The 17,791-nt window shown below is 39.5% G+C and overlaps 1 protein-coding gene across 37 annotated transcripts in view; it reads left to right on the top strand.

Moving 5' to 3' along the window:
• Positions 1-17,791, top strand: part of BNC2 (basonuclin zinc finger protein 2) — a 415,729-nt gene that overhangs the window by 155,582 nt on the left and 242,356 nt on the right. For 21 of the 37 annotated variants that reach the window (XM_048223378.2, XM_048223379.2, XM_026506490.4 and 18 more), the window contains one exon: positions 13,996-14,079. The exons of the other annotated variants lie outside the window; for them this stretch is intronic. In XM_048223378.2, the coding sequence (XP_048079335.1) occupies positions 13,996-14,079 (84 nt within the window). The remainder of the gene's footprint in view (positions 1-13,995; positions 14,080-17,791) is intronic. 37 annotated transcript variants of the gene reach the window in all.

The raw sequence follows: 17,791 nt of genomic DNA, 5'->3' as shown, positions 1-17,791 counted from the left end.
TCATGTGCAATGCTTTAAGTGTAGTTAAGGGCTTGGGAACTATTTGTTGAGCAAAATGTGCTTCTTTTAGTGCTTTTTAATCCTGGATTATGTTTTATCAAAAGTAATTGTGTTCTCCTGTGTAGTACTTTAATATTGTTATAGATGACCTTTGATTAACATTGTTATTTTGCTTAACATCTAGTTTCTTTTAGCCAATCCTACTTTGAACATACGCATCTTCAGATCTAAAATAAATATTTGGCTTAGCGTTTATTTTCACCTGTTACTCAGAGTAAAAGAGTGAGGATTAAAAGCTAATAACTTCCACTTGCTGAGCTACGCCTCAGCCTGTGTCAACCCCCTGGTCTACTGCTTCATGCACCGTCGCTTTCGCCAGGCCTGCCTTGAGACGTGTGCCCGCTGCTGCCCCAGGCCTCCACGAGCTCGCCCCAGGCCTCTTCCAGATGAGGACCCTCCCACCCCTTCCATTGCTTCACTGTCCAGACTGAGCTACACCACCATCAGCACACTGGGGCCCAGATGAGGAGTAGAGGGGGAGTGGAGGCTGAGGCGAGACACACCCATTCCTACAAGCAGGGACCCATCCAGACACACGAGAGACACACAGCCACTGACATAGGAGACTGACGCCCCAGAGCATGGACTGATCCCGATGCACGCTCGCTCACACACACACGCACACACACACACACACACACACACACACACACACAGGTGGCTTACCTGACACAAAAGAAACAAACCAGACTCCCACACAGGAAATTAGGCACACTCTTGACATGGGACTGAGCCTGGCATATAGAAACATGGCACCGACCTTAGACATACACACACACAGCATGCCTAGCAATGGACTATCCGTACATAGTGGAAACGCAGAGAGGCTGGCCTGCCTCTCATACACACATAGTAATGGCACTGATTCTTTAGGGCTCCGGAACCTGGCACGGTACTGACTCCTGAGATGTTCCAGGCTGCCTCTAGTTTGACCTCACGGTGTCCTTCCCCATTTCAGCACTGAAAATACCAACCAGCCTAATCTCACACCTCCCTGACCAACAGGCTGTTTTGGACTGAAAAGTCTCTTCATTCCTTTTCCATTTCAATACTATGGCCCTGTCCCTTATCCCTCACCCAAACTCTTCAAGAAATAAAAATGACGTGGCTTCCTCCTGGAAAAAAAACAAAAACAAAAAACTAATAACTTCACAGCTATCTCTTAGCTCACACAGTGTACTAGACTTGGTACCCATGTTATCTTATTCAGTTATTAAAAAGATTCAGGCAGGTACAATTATTTTTATTTTATAATTGAGGAAATAAAGGTCTAAAATCTGTATCCAACAAAGTTAACTCCAAAGTCTTTGCTTTTTTCTTCTGCCTCATTCGTTACCCATCTGTAACTCAAGCCAGTGACTAAAAAAGAAAAAAAGAAAAACAATAGTTGTAGAATCTTCTAGGATTTTTCTTTCAAATTAAATTTTATAAGGAAGTCGATATATAGAACTGAAAAAATCAGAGGTGCTCTAGATGGAAAGGGGTACAGCTACAGAGTCCTATCTTTGAGGCCTCTGCCAGGGATCCATGGGCTGCCTGATCAGAAAACCAAACCCTAATATTAACTCCCACACTCCCAAACAGGAGGCACAGCAAAACCTCAGTTTCCCCATCTAGGAGTTCAAGGTTTTATTGATCCTGAGCGTGGAGGTGCAATTATGGGGAATTCACAGGAAAAGCTAATCTGCATAATTTTAAAAGAGAATATACGTAGGAGAAAAATAGTCTAGGTTAAATAAATGCCAATGTAAAAAAAGATTAGTTATGTCATTGTACAGCTTTTCACATACTAATATTCAGGGCATAGATTTTGTTTAATCCATAGCTGTGAAATAATTTTACTGTGGGAAAAGTCTTAAAAGCCAAGTCACAGTTTTCTGCCTAACTGGGGTCCGTGTCTACAAATATATCCAGACTCTACTTAAGTATGAAAATATTAAAAAGTTTTTATGCTTTATATAATGATATAGCATATCTGCAAAGATATGTACATATCATATATGTGTAAATGAATATGGATATATTTAACTCTGAGAAAATAATATAGAAAACATAATTTAAAATAAATTACTTGTAAAGCAAATTAATTGACGTGGTCATTTTGTAATATCTTTATAAACCAGGAATTTCAAGTTTTCTAACTTGCTAAATTTATACTGGGATTTTATATAGTACTTCATTAGAAATGTAATTTCTGTTTCATTAACTGGCATGGTGGGAAGAGTCCAGACTTTTGAGGCAGATGTAGCTGCTTTTCAATTTCTCTCTTCTTTATATGACTTTGGAAAAGTTCGGTAACCTCTCTGAACCTCAGTTACTTCACTTATAAAGTGGGAAGTCTGGCCCAGAGAGGGTGAGCTGTGTTGGTTGTTACTAGCAATTTTGCCCTCTGTTGTTCTTGTGGTTAGTGTTCAAGCCTTATGCGGTGTTGACTCAGCATCTATCAGCAGTGCTCCCTGGTTCTTAGTACTTATATCATGTATATCCTTGGTCTTTCTCATTACCAGTTTAAAAAATACATGTGCCAATCTTGCAGAAGCTTACTTTTGTTGAGGAAAATGAAGATGGAGAAAAATCTTCTCCTTTCTTACTCTTCACTGAGAATCAGTCACTGAGCAGCATAATTCTGAAATCTTATGTGGCTTTTGGGTACTTTATGAACCTTTTTATGGTAACCCAGAAGCAAGACACTGATTGAATTAATACATTTCCATTCAGGGGACTATTCTGTTAACCTCTCTTCTTCTTCCTAACCTGTGCATCCTTTTGCAGGGGACGTTTTCCACCCAAAACTGAGGTTGCCGTATATAGTGGGAATGCCAGTGCCTAGATATGCAGGTTATTAGTAAGCCTAAGAGTCTTTTTGTCTTTAAAACAAAGAAAAAGGAAAAATTAAAATGGCAACAACAAAACCAGAAGCCTGCCCAAACCAAAAAAAACCAAAACCAACCCTTTGTTTTCTTAAAAACCCAGTACCTTGTAAAATGCAGAATCTAAACTTTCACCTTGATTTTAATTTTTAATACTTCAAACTTTTTTTTTCTACATCTTTTGTGTAAGGGATATATATTCATTTCTATGGATCTGATTAAGTAAACTACGGAGAGTAAAAGCTATCTGAAAAGCTGCCACCAAGGAAACATTTCATTAACATTTTTTTAGTCATTTCTCCATTTGGTGTACATGCATACGTAGGGATAGATATTAGTTGCATAAAAGGATTATGGACACATGACTTGTGTTTTATATTTTACTCAGCCTTTTCATAGATACCTTTTTATGTCTATAAATCTAGATATCCATCATAATTTTTAACGGATTCCTGGTAAATCATTGTATCATAATTTATGTAATGGGTTCTTGGTTTGTGGACCTTGAGGTTGTTGCCAGCTCTTTCCTTTTAAGAGGAATGCTGCTTCAGTATGAATGCTGTTGTTTGCACTGTATTATTTCCTAAAGATGAATTCTTAAAAGTGATGTTTCTGGGGAAAGAGGTATAATTTTATACAGTCTAAAACGGGTTGGTAAACCTTTTCTATAAAGGTCTGGATAGTAAATATTTTAGGCAACCATGTGGTTTTTGTAGCAACTGTTCAATCCTGTCTTTGTACCCACAGTCAGAGACGATATAAAGGAATAGGCGTAGCTGTATTTCAATAAAGCTTTATTTACAAAAGCAGATCACAAGGTAGCAGTTGGCCCACAGGCGGAGTTGCCTACTCCTGGCTTAAAACAAAGGAGACACTCATTGGGGATGGAAATTTATCTCCAGCTGGCTGTAAGCCATTTCAGAGTATCTTAGAAATGTGTTCCTATCTCTGGGCAGTGTAATGGGCTGATTACTTTCTTTCTAGGTATATGGCAATCAATACATGCTTTAAAGAGCTTATTACAGGAGGTTTTCATACCTGCTTCTACTTCAAAGCCTAGTAAATTTTAAACTAAGAGGCAGAAGTTATTTTATCATTCTGTACTTCAGATTTCAGCATATGTTGACAACTTGCGGGGCAGAGAAAAGATCTCTCACACTTCTGTTGTAGAGAAAGTGTTGTATATTTTCTCATCTCTGAAGATTGCTTTGATAAAGTCAGGTTTTAGAGGTATCCTGAAGTAAGCTGGAAGGAAAGTCCAGCAAGAGAAGTATCATTTCCATAGAAACATACCACAAATCAACAGGGTGACATTGAATTAGTTACTGAACCTTTACAGGCTAAATTATACTCAGAAGAATGCTCTGTGCATAAATAGTAACCTCCTTGCATCTTGAATTTCTATAAAATAGGAATTATTGGCCCTTAACTGCCTTAAGGGTGTTTGTTGAGGATCTGGTGGAATAAAGGTACAGTTAAAATCGCTCTATTTGTAGCATTGGCTTACTGGTGCCACTATGAATTTTAAGAGATTTATTTATTATTTATTTTGCATGTATTTGTTGACTATCTGCTGTGTGTATAAAGCAGTGTGGTGGGGGCTATAGGGCAATACAAAGAGAAGTAAGTTCCTGCCCTTAAGGAAAGAAAAACATGTATTTACAGTCCAAAGTTGTGTAGTGCTGAGATCCCTAAAGATGGTAGAACACTGGGGAGGAGATCTCTTCTGCCTGGGGGTATCAGAAAACTGTAGAAGTGGCATCGGGAAGTAGAAATATTTTCAAAAGTATAATGCAGGAGAAGGTATTCTAAAAAGAGCAGCATGCAAACTATGTCAAATTAGGAAAGTCCAAATCAGTATGCAACAGACATCCAATAGTCTAATTAGACTGTCTATTAAGTATTTGTCATGAAGGAGGACGAAAAGAGAAAGCTGGAAAGGCAGGGTAGAGAACTAGGTTGCAGAGAGCCTGGAAGGAACTTTAATTGGTAATTTGTGGGGAGCTCTAAACATCATCTAGGAGAATATGTTTGACAATTGGAGTGGTGATATATGGCACTGGTTGGTGAGTGTGAAATGATAAAGGTGGTATTATCACTTAAGGGTTATGGCAAAGGTCTGAGCATGCACTTGTTAGAAATGATCTGGAAGGAGAAATCTTTGGTGAGGGGAAGGCAGCTGAAGAGTTTTGAAGGGAAGAATGGATAGGCTTTCAGTAAACCTATTTACTGGGTTTGGGAAATAAGGAGAAGGCTTTTAATCAGGATCTATGGTTCTGAGACTTTGTAATGGGGATTATGGTAATAACATTGCAAAAGACAGCAAAGTCAGGGGAGTGCTATAGTAGGGATAGGATTGCAATGAACCTGTTTGCTTTACTTGTTTAGCTCTAATGGGACCTTGAAAGTTGCAGGACTAAAATTCACATGAGAGATAAGGCATAGGGAGGGATTTGGGAGCACTGTTCTCATACGGGTGGTCCGTGAAACCTGGGAAGAGCCTGGGAAGAGCATCACATCACCAAAAGGAGACCTGTAGAGAGAAAATGGTGTTTTATAGCATTACTTATCATTAGGTAAGTTGATAACATAAGTAGCTCTATCTTCATGTGAGGCTACTAACACCAAAAACAAACAAAAAAGATCATGTGTTTTATCATTTATAAATCATTCTGTTGTCTACTAAGCTGCTTTTTTTAGCCTCTAAAGCCACTAGATTTTAGGAGTAAAATATGTTTGAAAAAATACTTTGTAAGATTCCCCAAGGAAGATATAAGAAACTCCCTTTTACTTTCTGTTCTCACCACTTCCTGAGACCCACAGTAACAAAGAGATGCCACTGGTAGGAGGCATTTATATTCACTTCTCACCTGTCTGGTACAGAATACTGCAGCGTTTCATCTCCCCTAGACCTCACCCCAGTTAGGATCAGTGTACTTGGGATGGGGTAGGGCTGTGGTTAGTGGGAGGGTGGGCATTCTGTAGAAATCAACTTTGTATGTTGTTCTACATTTTCTCTTTTTAGCCTGGGATCCTTAGCAGGCTTGGAGGGGTATTGTGCAATACACAGTATGAATTACGTTTGAGTTGGGAAAGTTTTTACTGAATGGAACAGCAAGCCTCAATCTGCCTTCCCATTTCCTTTCTTCTCATTACCTGTGTTCAAACTTTGCATGCAAAGAAAACCACGTTGATTCATTGATCTTCAGCAGGCTACATTATGCACTCTGGCAGCACAGTAAAGGCTCCCTTGGCTCTCCTGTTTACAGCAGTCGGAATTCCTCTGGTCTGTTGCTACAATTTGTGGCCTCCTTCAGCCTCACTCTTCATAGTGAGTCTAAGTCCTGTCAAATGGGGTAAGGGGCTAGTACAGAGGAACCTGTATCTTTAGACAACCACTGTGCATTAAATCTAGTTTAAGTGCTCTTTGTATTTTGTCTCTTAAATAAACCATGTATGGCTACTAAAACTTTTGTTGTTCTTGTTGTTTTGTTTAACCATAATAGGTTTAAGGTAGGTGATTTACTGGGTAAGTTGAGACATTGAGTTTTTGGGGAGTAATATTTGTTTTCTCACTCTCTGGCACATAACACATCCTTCTATCTTATGTCATCCCCAAACTCCCTTTTCTGCTTTCTCACAGACATTTTTCTCTTATGTATTGTTGAAGTTAGGAAGAAAAGAAACCCTTTGGATTTTTCCCATTTTGTGTCTCTGATGAAGTAAGATCAAGTAAAATGCACCTATTTTCTTCAAAAGTGAACTCCTTTCTTAAAAAAAAAAAAATGCCACCCCCTTAAAAAAAAATTCAGTAGCTTGATGATCATTACTCGAAATAGCCTCTTTCCTCTCTTTAGAGATAGTTACATTTATCCTGATTCTTGATCGTGGTGGGGAACCAGGGAGGGAAGCTGAGTGGAACAAAGCCGGTGTCTGAGTTCGAGGGTACCTGGATCATTTTAAAGTGCTTTTAGTTTAAATGCTGAAGTTAATGTCTATCCCCAAATCATTTTCTTCTGATGTTTGCAGCATCTGTGGAGTTGGACAGACCACTGCTAAAGTGGCTTGCTTATTTTGGCTTTCCCTCTTAAGAGGCTCCTTTTCTGACTTTCCATCTCTTCTTCAGAGTAAGATTTTGGGACATCCTGGACTTTATGCTGTGTGTGCTGCGTTCTTCTTCCTTCACCCCCCCTTTTTTCTCAGGAGGCGTATATTTTCTAAATCTAAGTTATCTAGATCTAGAGAGCTTTTGCCTTCTCAGTTCTTTTTTGATTTTCTCGTTTATTTATGCTAGTGATTCTCCAGCCTTAATGCTGCTCAGCATACCTGGCAGGCTTGCATAAGCAAAGGGCTGGGCTCCACCCCTGGTTTTGTCACAGTGGGTCTTGGGTCTTCAGTCCCAAGGGCATTTCAGACACATTCCCAGGTGATGCTGATAATGTGCCTTGGCTGAGGAGTACGCTTTGCACCACTGACCTAGACTGTTGGTTTGTCTATCAGTTTGCTGTTTTGTTCAGTTTTGTTTTGTTTTTTAGCCCCAAAAGAGTAGAGGTTCTTCAGATTTTATTCACCTGTGTTCCCTGGAAAGCTCCTTATTTTTAAATCACAGGTCAAGCCACTAGCATGAAAGAAAACTCAAAAAATTGCCTTATGTTTTAATTGTGAAGGGCTTGGTTGGGGCAGGAGTGGCAGAGTGTGAAATGTGCCATTTCTCATTCCTTCCCCCCATGAAGACGGTAATGGTCAGTCTCTCAGAACTTTTAGAGGTCTTTATAAAAGTCTTTCTCAACACAGCATCTAGGAAGCCTTCTGAAAGTTGATTGACCTGGCCCCTAATTGAGACTAATTGAACAGATGTTATTTTTTAGTTTCCCTAATTGCTCGTATTATTCCTTTGTTCCTTGAGGTTTACTTTACCTCCCCCAAATCCCTTCCTTTTCTGTCTCAAACTTCTCAGCTCTCATGGGAGTGTGTGCTGGGAGGGGGATGGGGTGATACCTGGGGAAGTATCATTTACCCACACTGTGTTCTTATTGCATGCTTAGTTAGGTGCTTTATCTGTGTCATCTCCTTCAACCTAGCCAAACTTACACAGTAAAAATATAATTATTCCCATTTTATGGATGCAGGAAACAAGACTCTAAATTGGTACTTTACTGATCATCTTTACAAGGTACTGCCTTTGGGGTTAAAACAGAGATCTAACGCCAAAGCCAGTGGAATTTTTCATATTACCTGTCTTTGGGATAGTTGGAGTTGAGCTTTGATGACAGAAAGAAATTTAACCTGGGTGTATATAAACATATTTGAAATTTTAGGGGCACTTGGGTGGCTCAGTTGGTTAGGCGTCTGACTTCGTCTCAGGTCATGAACTCAGGGTCCTGGGATGGAGCCCTGCTCCCTGCTCAGTGGGGAGTCTGCTTATCCTTCTGCCTCTCCGCCAACTTGTGCTCTCAAATAAATAAATAAATAAATAAAATCTTGGGGGAAAAAAAGAAATTTCATTAAATGTCCCTTGTCAGACTTGGCAGTGTATACACCCATCAGCAACAATCTGAGGTGTTCAGTTTCCAAAATACTCAATTACAAGAATGATTGTAAACCGGTTGAAAATAACCAGATTCTATACTTTTCTTTCTCAAGTATAAGGCTCATCCATGGCAAGTTACAAATAACTTCATTCACATTTTCTTCAGTACTAAAACCCACGTAAAACAAGAATTGGACAAATAAGTAAACTCATACGGTAGAAGGCTTTTCTAGTAAAACACTAGCGTGCTAGTCGAGGGAACTTTGTTGTAATTTCAGTTTTTTTTCAGTTTATCAAATGTGGGAGAAGACTAGTGATGGTCCTCAGTTTTCTGGTTTAAAAGAGTATGATAGAAATATTCTCCTCTCCTCTTACTTGTCTGATATGGGAATTAATAAATAGTATGTGTAAAGCCCTTTGAGAGCTCTGGAAAAAAGATTGTATGTAATTTCAGCATTATTCATGGTCCATCAGGCTCTGTAGGGTGTCACCAGGAAAGAGATTTTTACCTTCTATTCCCCATTTCACAGCATAAAAACAAGGTTATTGTTGTTGGTGGCTGTGAAAATCTCCTGTAATCGTACCTGCAGAGGTTGCTCCTATCTCAGAGCATAGGGGCCCTGCCCCTCCCCCCCCCAATGGCCAGCTCCCAAGGCAGAAAGAGAGTGAACCCCAATTAAACAGTACGTGGCTCCTGCGAGGACGCGTGCCCACTCTGCAGTAATCCTCTTTGTCTGTCAACCTGTTGAGTAGCAGAATCACTCTTTTACTCTTTTCTGCTCTCTCCTTTCTCATCTTGGTCCTGCAGTTCATTATTCTGGGATGACTCTAGAGGGGACTGTCCTCTGTCCTACTCAGTTCTCCTGTAACATATCTCATTATTACCATGTTCCTGTTGTTACAGCCCTGCCTCATCTAAGGCCTCTATAAGAATAAGCATATTTCTGGCCGTTCTGTATTGGAGACTCAGTCAATACTGTTTAGACTCGCCAGTTCCTATTTGATGGTTATGCAGTATTTTGATTCTTGAGCTACAGCTTCTGTATACTTGTCCCTTCTGAGTCTTAGCCTGGAGTTCCACGGGTGAGAAAGATGAGGCCCGGAATGTTGTCTTTAGTTAAATTGTAGCCTGAACAATTAAGATGTAAGTTATCTGCACATCCAGCAACTTAGTTCATCTTCCTGTTTTTCAGTTTTTGTATTCATGTATTGTGTAGCCGTGTTCAGGGTACATCTTCATCTTTACAGTGTTGGGTAATTAATTTCTTTCTTTCTCTGCTCTTTCTCACAGGAGCTCCTGACTAGCTTATTGCCAAATCTATTTCACTTAATGGTCTTCCTGAATTCTTTGTGTTATCTGAGTAATTTTTCCTCTTGCTGCTTGGCATTGTCTAACCACTGAAATGAGGCTGAAGTTCTAATCAGTGCTTTTCTCTGGCTTGGAGTGTGACCGAGCTTGTACCCAGCCACTTCCCTCTGTCCTCTGACGGGACTCTTTTTGGATTCTGTCTCTCCCACTTTCTGCTTCTTAAATTTTGTCTCTTTACTCTTTTCCAAGTTTTTCATGGGTTCAGATAGTTTCCCTCATCCCTGCGACTTCTAGACTGAAGTCACCAAAACACATGCACATCAGAACTTATCTAGGCTTGTGGCCAGACCAACGGAAGAGTCTTGGGCTGACGTGGAAGTTAGTTTGTTTATTTAGGCTCTGACTTTTATAGTGCCTATCAGGCAAACAGCTACCTGAATGTTTAATGTTTAAAAATAAAATAAAATTTCAAATGGGCCCTGACTCTGCAAGAAGCATCCCAGACTCTGTAATCCCTTTTCTTGGTAACATGGTTCTATTCTCAAGTTATCATTTCTGTGCCTCCTTGTTTCTTCCATTGCCCCTTCCTGACACACCCCTTCTACAGCATTCAGTTTCAGTTATTCTGAGTAGTAGCTCCCGTTGTGGGGCCTTTTCAGTCATCTTTTCAGAAGTCTGGCCCCTAACAGTTTTTAATGTGTGATCTCAGTAAACAAAGAACTTGTGTGTGTGTGTGTGTGTGTGTGTGTGTGTGTAGGAAGCCTGCCATATTTCCTCCCTGCCCCACAAAAAATGTGTTTTCTGGAAGCCCTTTTGACACTGAAGTGAATGCCCACTGGCCCTCCCTTGCTGAATTCCCCTGAGAGGGGAGAAAGAGGGAAAGAGAGGGAGGCCTTTATGCTTGTTGTCATATCTTTTGTTTCTGCTGATTATACACAAAGTAAGTTGTAAATAGCTCTCACACACCCTGATTCCTTTGAGGTATGTCCTGGAGAGTAGATATGCACTCAGCTTCTGCTTACCCTGGGGATTCTAGAGGGTCCCTTTCAAGGCCTCCTACTTCCTGTTACAGCAATAGCAGAATGAAATTTAGATGAGTACTAGACAATTACTATCCCGTAATTAAACCTGTGGCTTACTGTTCAGAAATATTAGCGAATCGGTTTAGTATTTTTTATTGTTTTTAACTTAAATGTTTTTATTACTTTGAAAGCAGAATATACTAAGATGCAAAAAAGAACAAAAAATAAAGTCCCCTAGTCTTACTACTTTTCAGAGATTAAAAAAAAACACAACAAAACACAGTGAAACATTTTGTGAAAATCATTGTAGAGAACTTTCCTTTAAAGTATGGCATTGAAAAAGGCACTAAACACTGGCATGAAGGAAAGCAAATGAAATTGGAGTTCCCCAAATCAATTTAAATTTTATATTCCAGAGAAAACGGTGGTGAGGTACATACCCTATTTTATTATCTTAATTTAAACTGGAGTGATAATAAGGGGCTGGACAATTTATGTCTGTTTTTTCTGTCATGTCTTTGATCGTTTCTAGCTTGCTGTCTCACTACTGAGCCTTCTAAATCAAAAGGCCTAATTGTCTAGGTGTGCGGAATTAGAACTAATTAGGTTATCAACTTTTATATCCTTTGTTTTTTCCTTGGTACATTTTGATGAATTAGGAAACAGAGCGTGCTTTCCCCTTAAATTTTTTTTCTTGATCTTATACTGCCACGAAATGTGGTGGGTGGGGTGGGAGAGGACATTGCTAGACCATGAACCCAGTAGTACAAGTGTGCAGTTTTGTTTTAAGTCTCAATTTCCTCCTCTTTAAGATACAGGAGTCCATTTACCTGGATCCTAATGGATTTTTTTTTTTCTGTTCAGAAACCCTAGATTTCTAAGTTGGAGAGCGCTAACTCATGTCCCTAGCGTAGTTCTTTTTGCGATTTGGGTAGCTGAAACATTCTAGTAGCCTGGCACTGTTTCCTTCTAACTTACTCACAGACCTTTTTGCTTTCTCTCAGAAACCGTGTGTTTCTAAGTGTCCGAGGTTGTAATCGAGTGTAATTGTCGTTTAACTTTCTCCTTTCCCCTAGAGAGTGTTTATAAAATGCATTCTGTGGGGTGGGGTGTGGAATAAAGGAACTAGAAACTTAGTATTGGTGACACAGTCTAATAATATTAAGGTAAGTGGGAATTTGTTTTGTGTACATAAAATAAAGTATTATTTACACTTGATTTGCAATATATATATTCTGGCTCATGGAATGTGCTTTAATCAGTTAAGTAGTCACATTTATTGAGGTTTTATAAGAAGCCATGAGGGGGTTGTTTTGATGTGGAATATTCGAAGATTAATTTTTTTCCCAGTTCTTCTATTGCACCGTAGGGAGAATTACTGTTGCAGAACTCATTAGTGGCCCTCCATATGTCAGCTGAGGGGTGGCATCAGCATCAGTCTGTGTGTGCGACAACACAAATGCGGTGTCTCTGCTCATCTCCGTGCCCCATTTCTTTCTCATTCCTCAAGTTAGAGGGTAATCTCACATTGCTTATGTTGTCCTAGACCACAGAGCAAGTAGTAGGTCTTGATAACACACTTTCTCCACTTCGTCTTTTTTGTAATTTCTTTCCTATGAAACACCAACAAATCCCTCTAGAGTGGAAGCCGCTAAATGCAACTTTTGCATGTTTTTCATTAACTTCTTTGAAGTATGTTCTCAGTCTTCTCATTTCTTAAGTTTGGGCATTGCAGCTTTCTAGCATGGGACCCTGGGCTAGTCATTTACCTACTCGAAGCCTCAGGTTTGTTTGTTTGTTTGTTTGTTTTTCATTTTTCAAAGGGAGATGCTCATATTACGTAAGACGGTTAAAAACAAACAAACAAACAAAAAAAACAGGTTAATCCATGTGTAAGGTGCCCACATGGTGACTGGCACATCACAAGTGCTCAGTAAACGTGACCTCTCTTGCTTCCCCTCTTGGGCCCCACTGTGAAATTTGTGGGTGAAGAGTGGTTAAGTTCAAAGACAGATGATAATCTGGCCATGTCACCTTATAGACATGGAAAAAAGAAAGAATACAAGACTTAAAAAGGAGAGTTGGTCCCAAGAATGTCTAAAGAATTGAGTGCTTTTTTTTAAATATTAGTAATATTCACTGGTAAACTTGCAAAGTGGACTTCATTGAAAACTTTAGAGAAGTGAACTGATTGTGGGTCGAAAGAAAGGGAAGCACATTTGGCTGAAAACTGATCTCTGACCAAAGAAAATTGACTGGCACAGATGATCCTAAGCTGAGTTAAAGCACAGAACACAACAGCAAAGGTGGGCCTTAACAGGGGAAGAAGATAAGTGGTATGAAGCTGATTGATGGATTGAGATTATGATAAAGATAGTTGTATGATTAACAAAGATAGTGTGTGTTTGGAAATATTGAATAGTGATTCAGAGAACTTTTTTAAAAAGTGGAAGACAGGTTTAGGTGGAATCTAACTCATTTTGTCTTTATCTCAAAAAAACCTAAAATGAAGTAAGCAGGTGACAGTAGGCAATATTTTGGGAGGAGATCAACTAATTAAGATAGTTTTGAAAGGGAATCTTTAGTGGCTTTCAGTATAGAATTTTAGATATAGAGAAACACTCTAAATTATAGCTATTTTGTTACCATTTTTATTACTGGAACAGACATAAAATAAGCTTGTTAAAATTTAGAGATAGTGAATAAATAATAAATATTGATAAAGTCTCTCTGTGCTAACCTATACCATGAATAGGAAAAATAAATTTGAACTGGAATTTTAGGCATTAGAGAATACAGTGTTCTTCATTCTCACATAAGAAAATTAAAAGAGGGAAAAACGTCACCAGTGTCAAGCAGAGGTCCTATGTTTCTTTTCTGCTCTACTTTATAACCTTCTCTCTTCCTTCCATCCAGAGATACTTAGTAAATGCCAACTTTGTGCTACATGCTGTGGATACAAAGGGGGAATAAAAATTTTATGGATCTTGTCTTCTTAGAATCTGCCTTCTGGTGGTTAATAAACGTGGTTACATGATATTTATAATATATTTGACCTACTAAGTGTCAAAAACCAATGAAGCCATGATGGTCTGTTTCATACCTGCAGTTGGAATGTCCCTGCTTCTGTCTGGGTCAAATGTGTTTGTGTGTAGTTCTCAGCAGCCTCCACACCCAGCATCTAACTTGGCCATATTCCCCCAGGTTCCAGTGGCATGTGCTGGCAGAGTGCTGGGTGCAGACTTTTGCCCAAACCTGGAGGAGCCAGACCAGAGGCTGGAAGTCCAGGTTGGAGCCTTATTGCTTTATTAGTTGGGGGTGGTGTGACAAACAGTGGTCCCTGAAGGCCATACAGATCTATCTGTGTCATCAGGAGATGGGCAACTGTTGAGACAGGTGTAGAGGAAGAACGAGGGTAGCATGTGTGCCACAAAAAGTCCTTTTTAGGCTAAATTGTCTGTAATTGGAGATAATTCATTTACTCATTCAAGAAACGGTATATACTGCAGTGGATAAGAACATGGTTTCTGAAGGCTGGCTGCCTAGGTTGACACAAGTTACTGTGAGACTTTTGGCAGAGTCACTCAACCAAAACGAGCTTTAGCTTTCCCATCTATAAAATGGAGACTTGCCACCCAAGGTGATTATGAGGAGTAAATGTTAGCATAGGGCCTGGCACATAACAGGCACTCAATAAAGACTAGCTCTTATCTTTTATTTTAAAAGCCTTGTGATCATGTGCTCCATACTGTGCTAGGCACTAGAGACACATGGTGAGCAAGTCATGCTTCCTGCATGATGGTCTGTCAGCTCAGGAGAACAGAAGCCATTGGGCACATAACTAGAAAAGTATGATTTAATGATAAGTATCTTCCCTTTTCAGGGGAAATATGTCCTGTGATACAATATCAGGTTCATTAGCCAAGTGAAAGTATTTACTTGGAATTCAGTTATGTTACGTGGTCTTGGGGCATTAGAAGTAGTTCGGTATATCACAGATAAAAAATATGATGCCTTGGTCAAAGACATACCTCTACTTTACGTGTCCTTTAATATTTAAGGCACGTGTGTGCTACTAGTGCAAAGATACTAGCTGAAGTTGTAACATGGATGGCATCCCCTAGCATGAGCAAACACATACTATTTTTTTTAGGACCTGCATTTGGCATCATTTTCTAAATTTTCAGACTTATGGGTTGAGCCTGGTGAGCTTGGTTTTAAAGCATTTTTACTGATTTAGACACCCTGCAGGAGAAAGGAGAATAGTTTTAAAAATTGACTTCTGCACAGTTGGAGTGAAGGTGGAAGTGGTGGTAGGAGAAGGTTTCAGTTTTTATGGTACTGAAGAGTGTACCATCTCCTGCACACCTGCTCTTGGCCTAGGGAAGACCACCTGAGCTCTGCTGTGCCACAAGCTGGTACTGTCTGGGTGGTGTATGGCTGTGGTACAACAGAAAAGCAGGTGTGACACATATGAGACATGATCATGTATTTCCCAGTTTTAGAAAGCGAACAGCTTGTGTGTGACACATAAATGCAGAATGATGGAAGACTTTTCATGGAGAGTGGTCTGATCCTTGACCTCTTTGGGTAGGACGAGTGATGTTCTTCAAACACATCACCTGGAATGGTCTGTCACGGGTGGTTGTTGGATAATCTGTGAACCTTGAGTTATGAAGCAAAGAGCAATGGGTTTTGCAGATGTGGCTGTGTGAAATAAAACTGAAAGAGACCGACGGAGCATATTATTTTAACATACCAAGAGAGAAGATGTATATTTACTGTTTAAGTGAAACCCTGGTTGTAGGTAAACATTTGTAGAGTTAACAATTGATCACGGTCCTTGCAAAGAAGACCAAGCCCCGGGGCAAAGAAATGAGTCTCATTTTATTGGACTCCTCCTCTTGCAACACCATGTTGGCAGACCGAGTGGAAAGGTTGAATCTGTTCAAAGAGTCAAGTGTGGTGAATTGGTGCATTAACTGGGACCCATTTGAACGTTTCCTTCTCTTTTTCCTCTTCCTTTCTAAATATGGCTTCCATACATTTTAACGATATCTGGTACATACCCATATTATGTCAGTCATAAAAAAAACCCTGACACTTAATATGTTCTTCACCAGGTAACAATTTCAGGAGTAGTTTTTAGCTTTGAGTCCTTTCATTCTTGCTATGGCATGTATTCTGATCTTTTTTTTTTTTTCTCCCTAAGAAATGTGCCATTTCTTAGTTTTCAGTCTAATTCTGCACTCCAGGGAATTCACCATAGGACTTGCCAGAGGCATCTATTTTCCCTTCTTGGATCTCAGGCTGTCCCCCAGGGCCAGGCATTATAACCACCAGAGGATTTGCTGTTTGGGCCTCTTAATTCTAAGAAAACCTCTTGTACACCTTGATTTAGGAGCAATAGTTTGTTTATATCCTTTCCAATGAAGGACTTTCATTTAGACACACAGCGCCCATATCTGATTTACTTTTCAATTTTAGCTGACATAATTTCTCATGACTGGTAGAGTCCCTTTCTGTTCTTACCCCTTTTCTTTTCACCTTTTTTTCTATCCCTAAAATTTCAGATGGTTTAGGAACTTTATTGCTTAGCAATCCCAAGATCCCTGACACCCTTTCGTGAACATATCTTTGGTTTTGAATGACTGTTATCCTGATGTCTGTGTCTTGACTTTTGCAAGGGTGTCTGCTGGCCTTTTGTGTTAATATGCTTGATTTATTAGAAAAGTAGCTGGAGATCAAGACTTTGATTCACTGTCTAATTTTGTTGATTTTCCTCAGTAGTTTTTGAAGTGAGTATGAAACTGTGTGCTTTCTTTAGCTTGGGAGGTTAACTGATTGTATATTAGCAAAAAATTGTGCTCTTATTTAACTATTTTCTAGGAAGTGGTTATTCAAGTTTAGACTTCTCTTAATTGCTGTTAAATATTATATTTTCAATCAGAGAAAAGTTACTTTTTGAGTCTAACTGTGCCTTATCCTCTATTAAGTTGTTACAGCTAATCAAACACAGTTCCTTTCTTGGTTGGGAATTCAAGATGTGGGGTTGACTTGATATTTTTCACCACTAAAGTGCTTAGAAAATTAGAGTAAATAATGAACCAATATTTCAGTACCAGATTAGACACAATTTACTGTGATGTTTCATAAACCACAGACTCCTTTCTTCTGTGAATGCGTGAAGGATCACTTTTTTTTTTTTCCCAGACATACCGGGGTGCAAGTGTAAATTTCCATAAAATTTAAATGAGGTGCTTCCTGTAATTAATGAACAATTGTGGCTGCTCTCTAGTCTGCATTGTAATTAACCGTGATCAGGCTTGTTTAGTGATGACACTGTTCCTGTAATAATTTGACAAGCTACTGTGAATTTGCCAGGTTATTAAACAACCTGCAGCATTCACTTATGGAATCACAGGGATGAGTTTGGCGGCTGCTGCTAGTTAAATGCAGCATAAGAGTGAACTGAAAGCTGCTTATTGAAGTCTATCGATCACCATGACCAGATTTAAATTCCTATGATTTTGGAGAAGTTAATTAATTTTGTGTGGGTTGTCTTGAAAACTTTTTATTGCATAATAAACCTGCTAGGGCAAAGCTGGTCATTTTTATGAACTCATAATGAAGCCAGCAAATTTTCTGTATTATTATCACCAGTATGGACCAAAAAGATTTTGAGGTTTCCCCTTCCCACCCTATTAAACAGGTATAATTATTTAAAAAACAACAACAAACTGTTTCCTCTCCAAATTCATTCACAACATTCCTCAAATACAAGTTCACTCTTGTGTGTGTGTGTGTGTATGTGTGTGTGTGTGAGAGAGAGAGAGAGAGAGAGAAAGAGAGACAGAGGGAGAGAGGGAGAGAAACAGCAGATGACCTTGTGCTAAACACAGTCGTGTTGCAGGTAGAACAAGCCATCTAAGTGGCCTGGTAGCCTTATGCCCATGGTCACTAGTGCACCCGCCTTCCCCAGCCCCCCTCAGGTTAAGAA

This window comes from Ursus arctos, unplaced genomic scaffold, assembly GCF_023065955.2.
Source record: "Ursus arctos isolate Adak ecotype North America unplaced genomic scaffold, UrsArc2.0 scaffold_18, whole genome shotgun sequence".
Classification (NCBI taxonomy): Eukaryota; Metazoa; Chordata; class Mammalia; order Carnivora; family Ursidae; genus Ursus; species Ursus arctos.
This window is presented reverse-complemented; position numbering and strand designations above follow the sequence as displayed.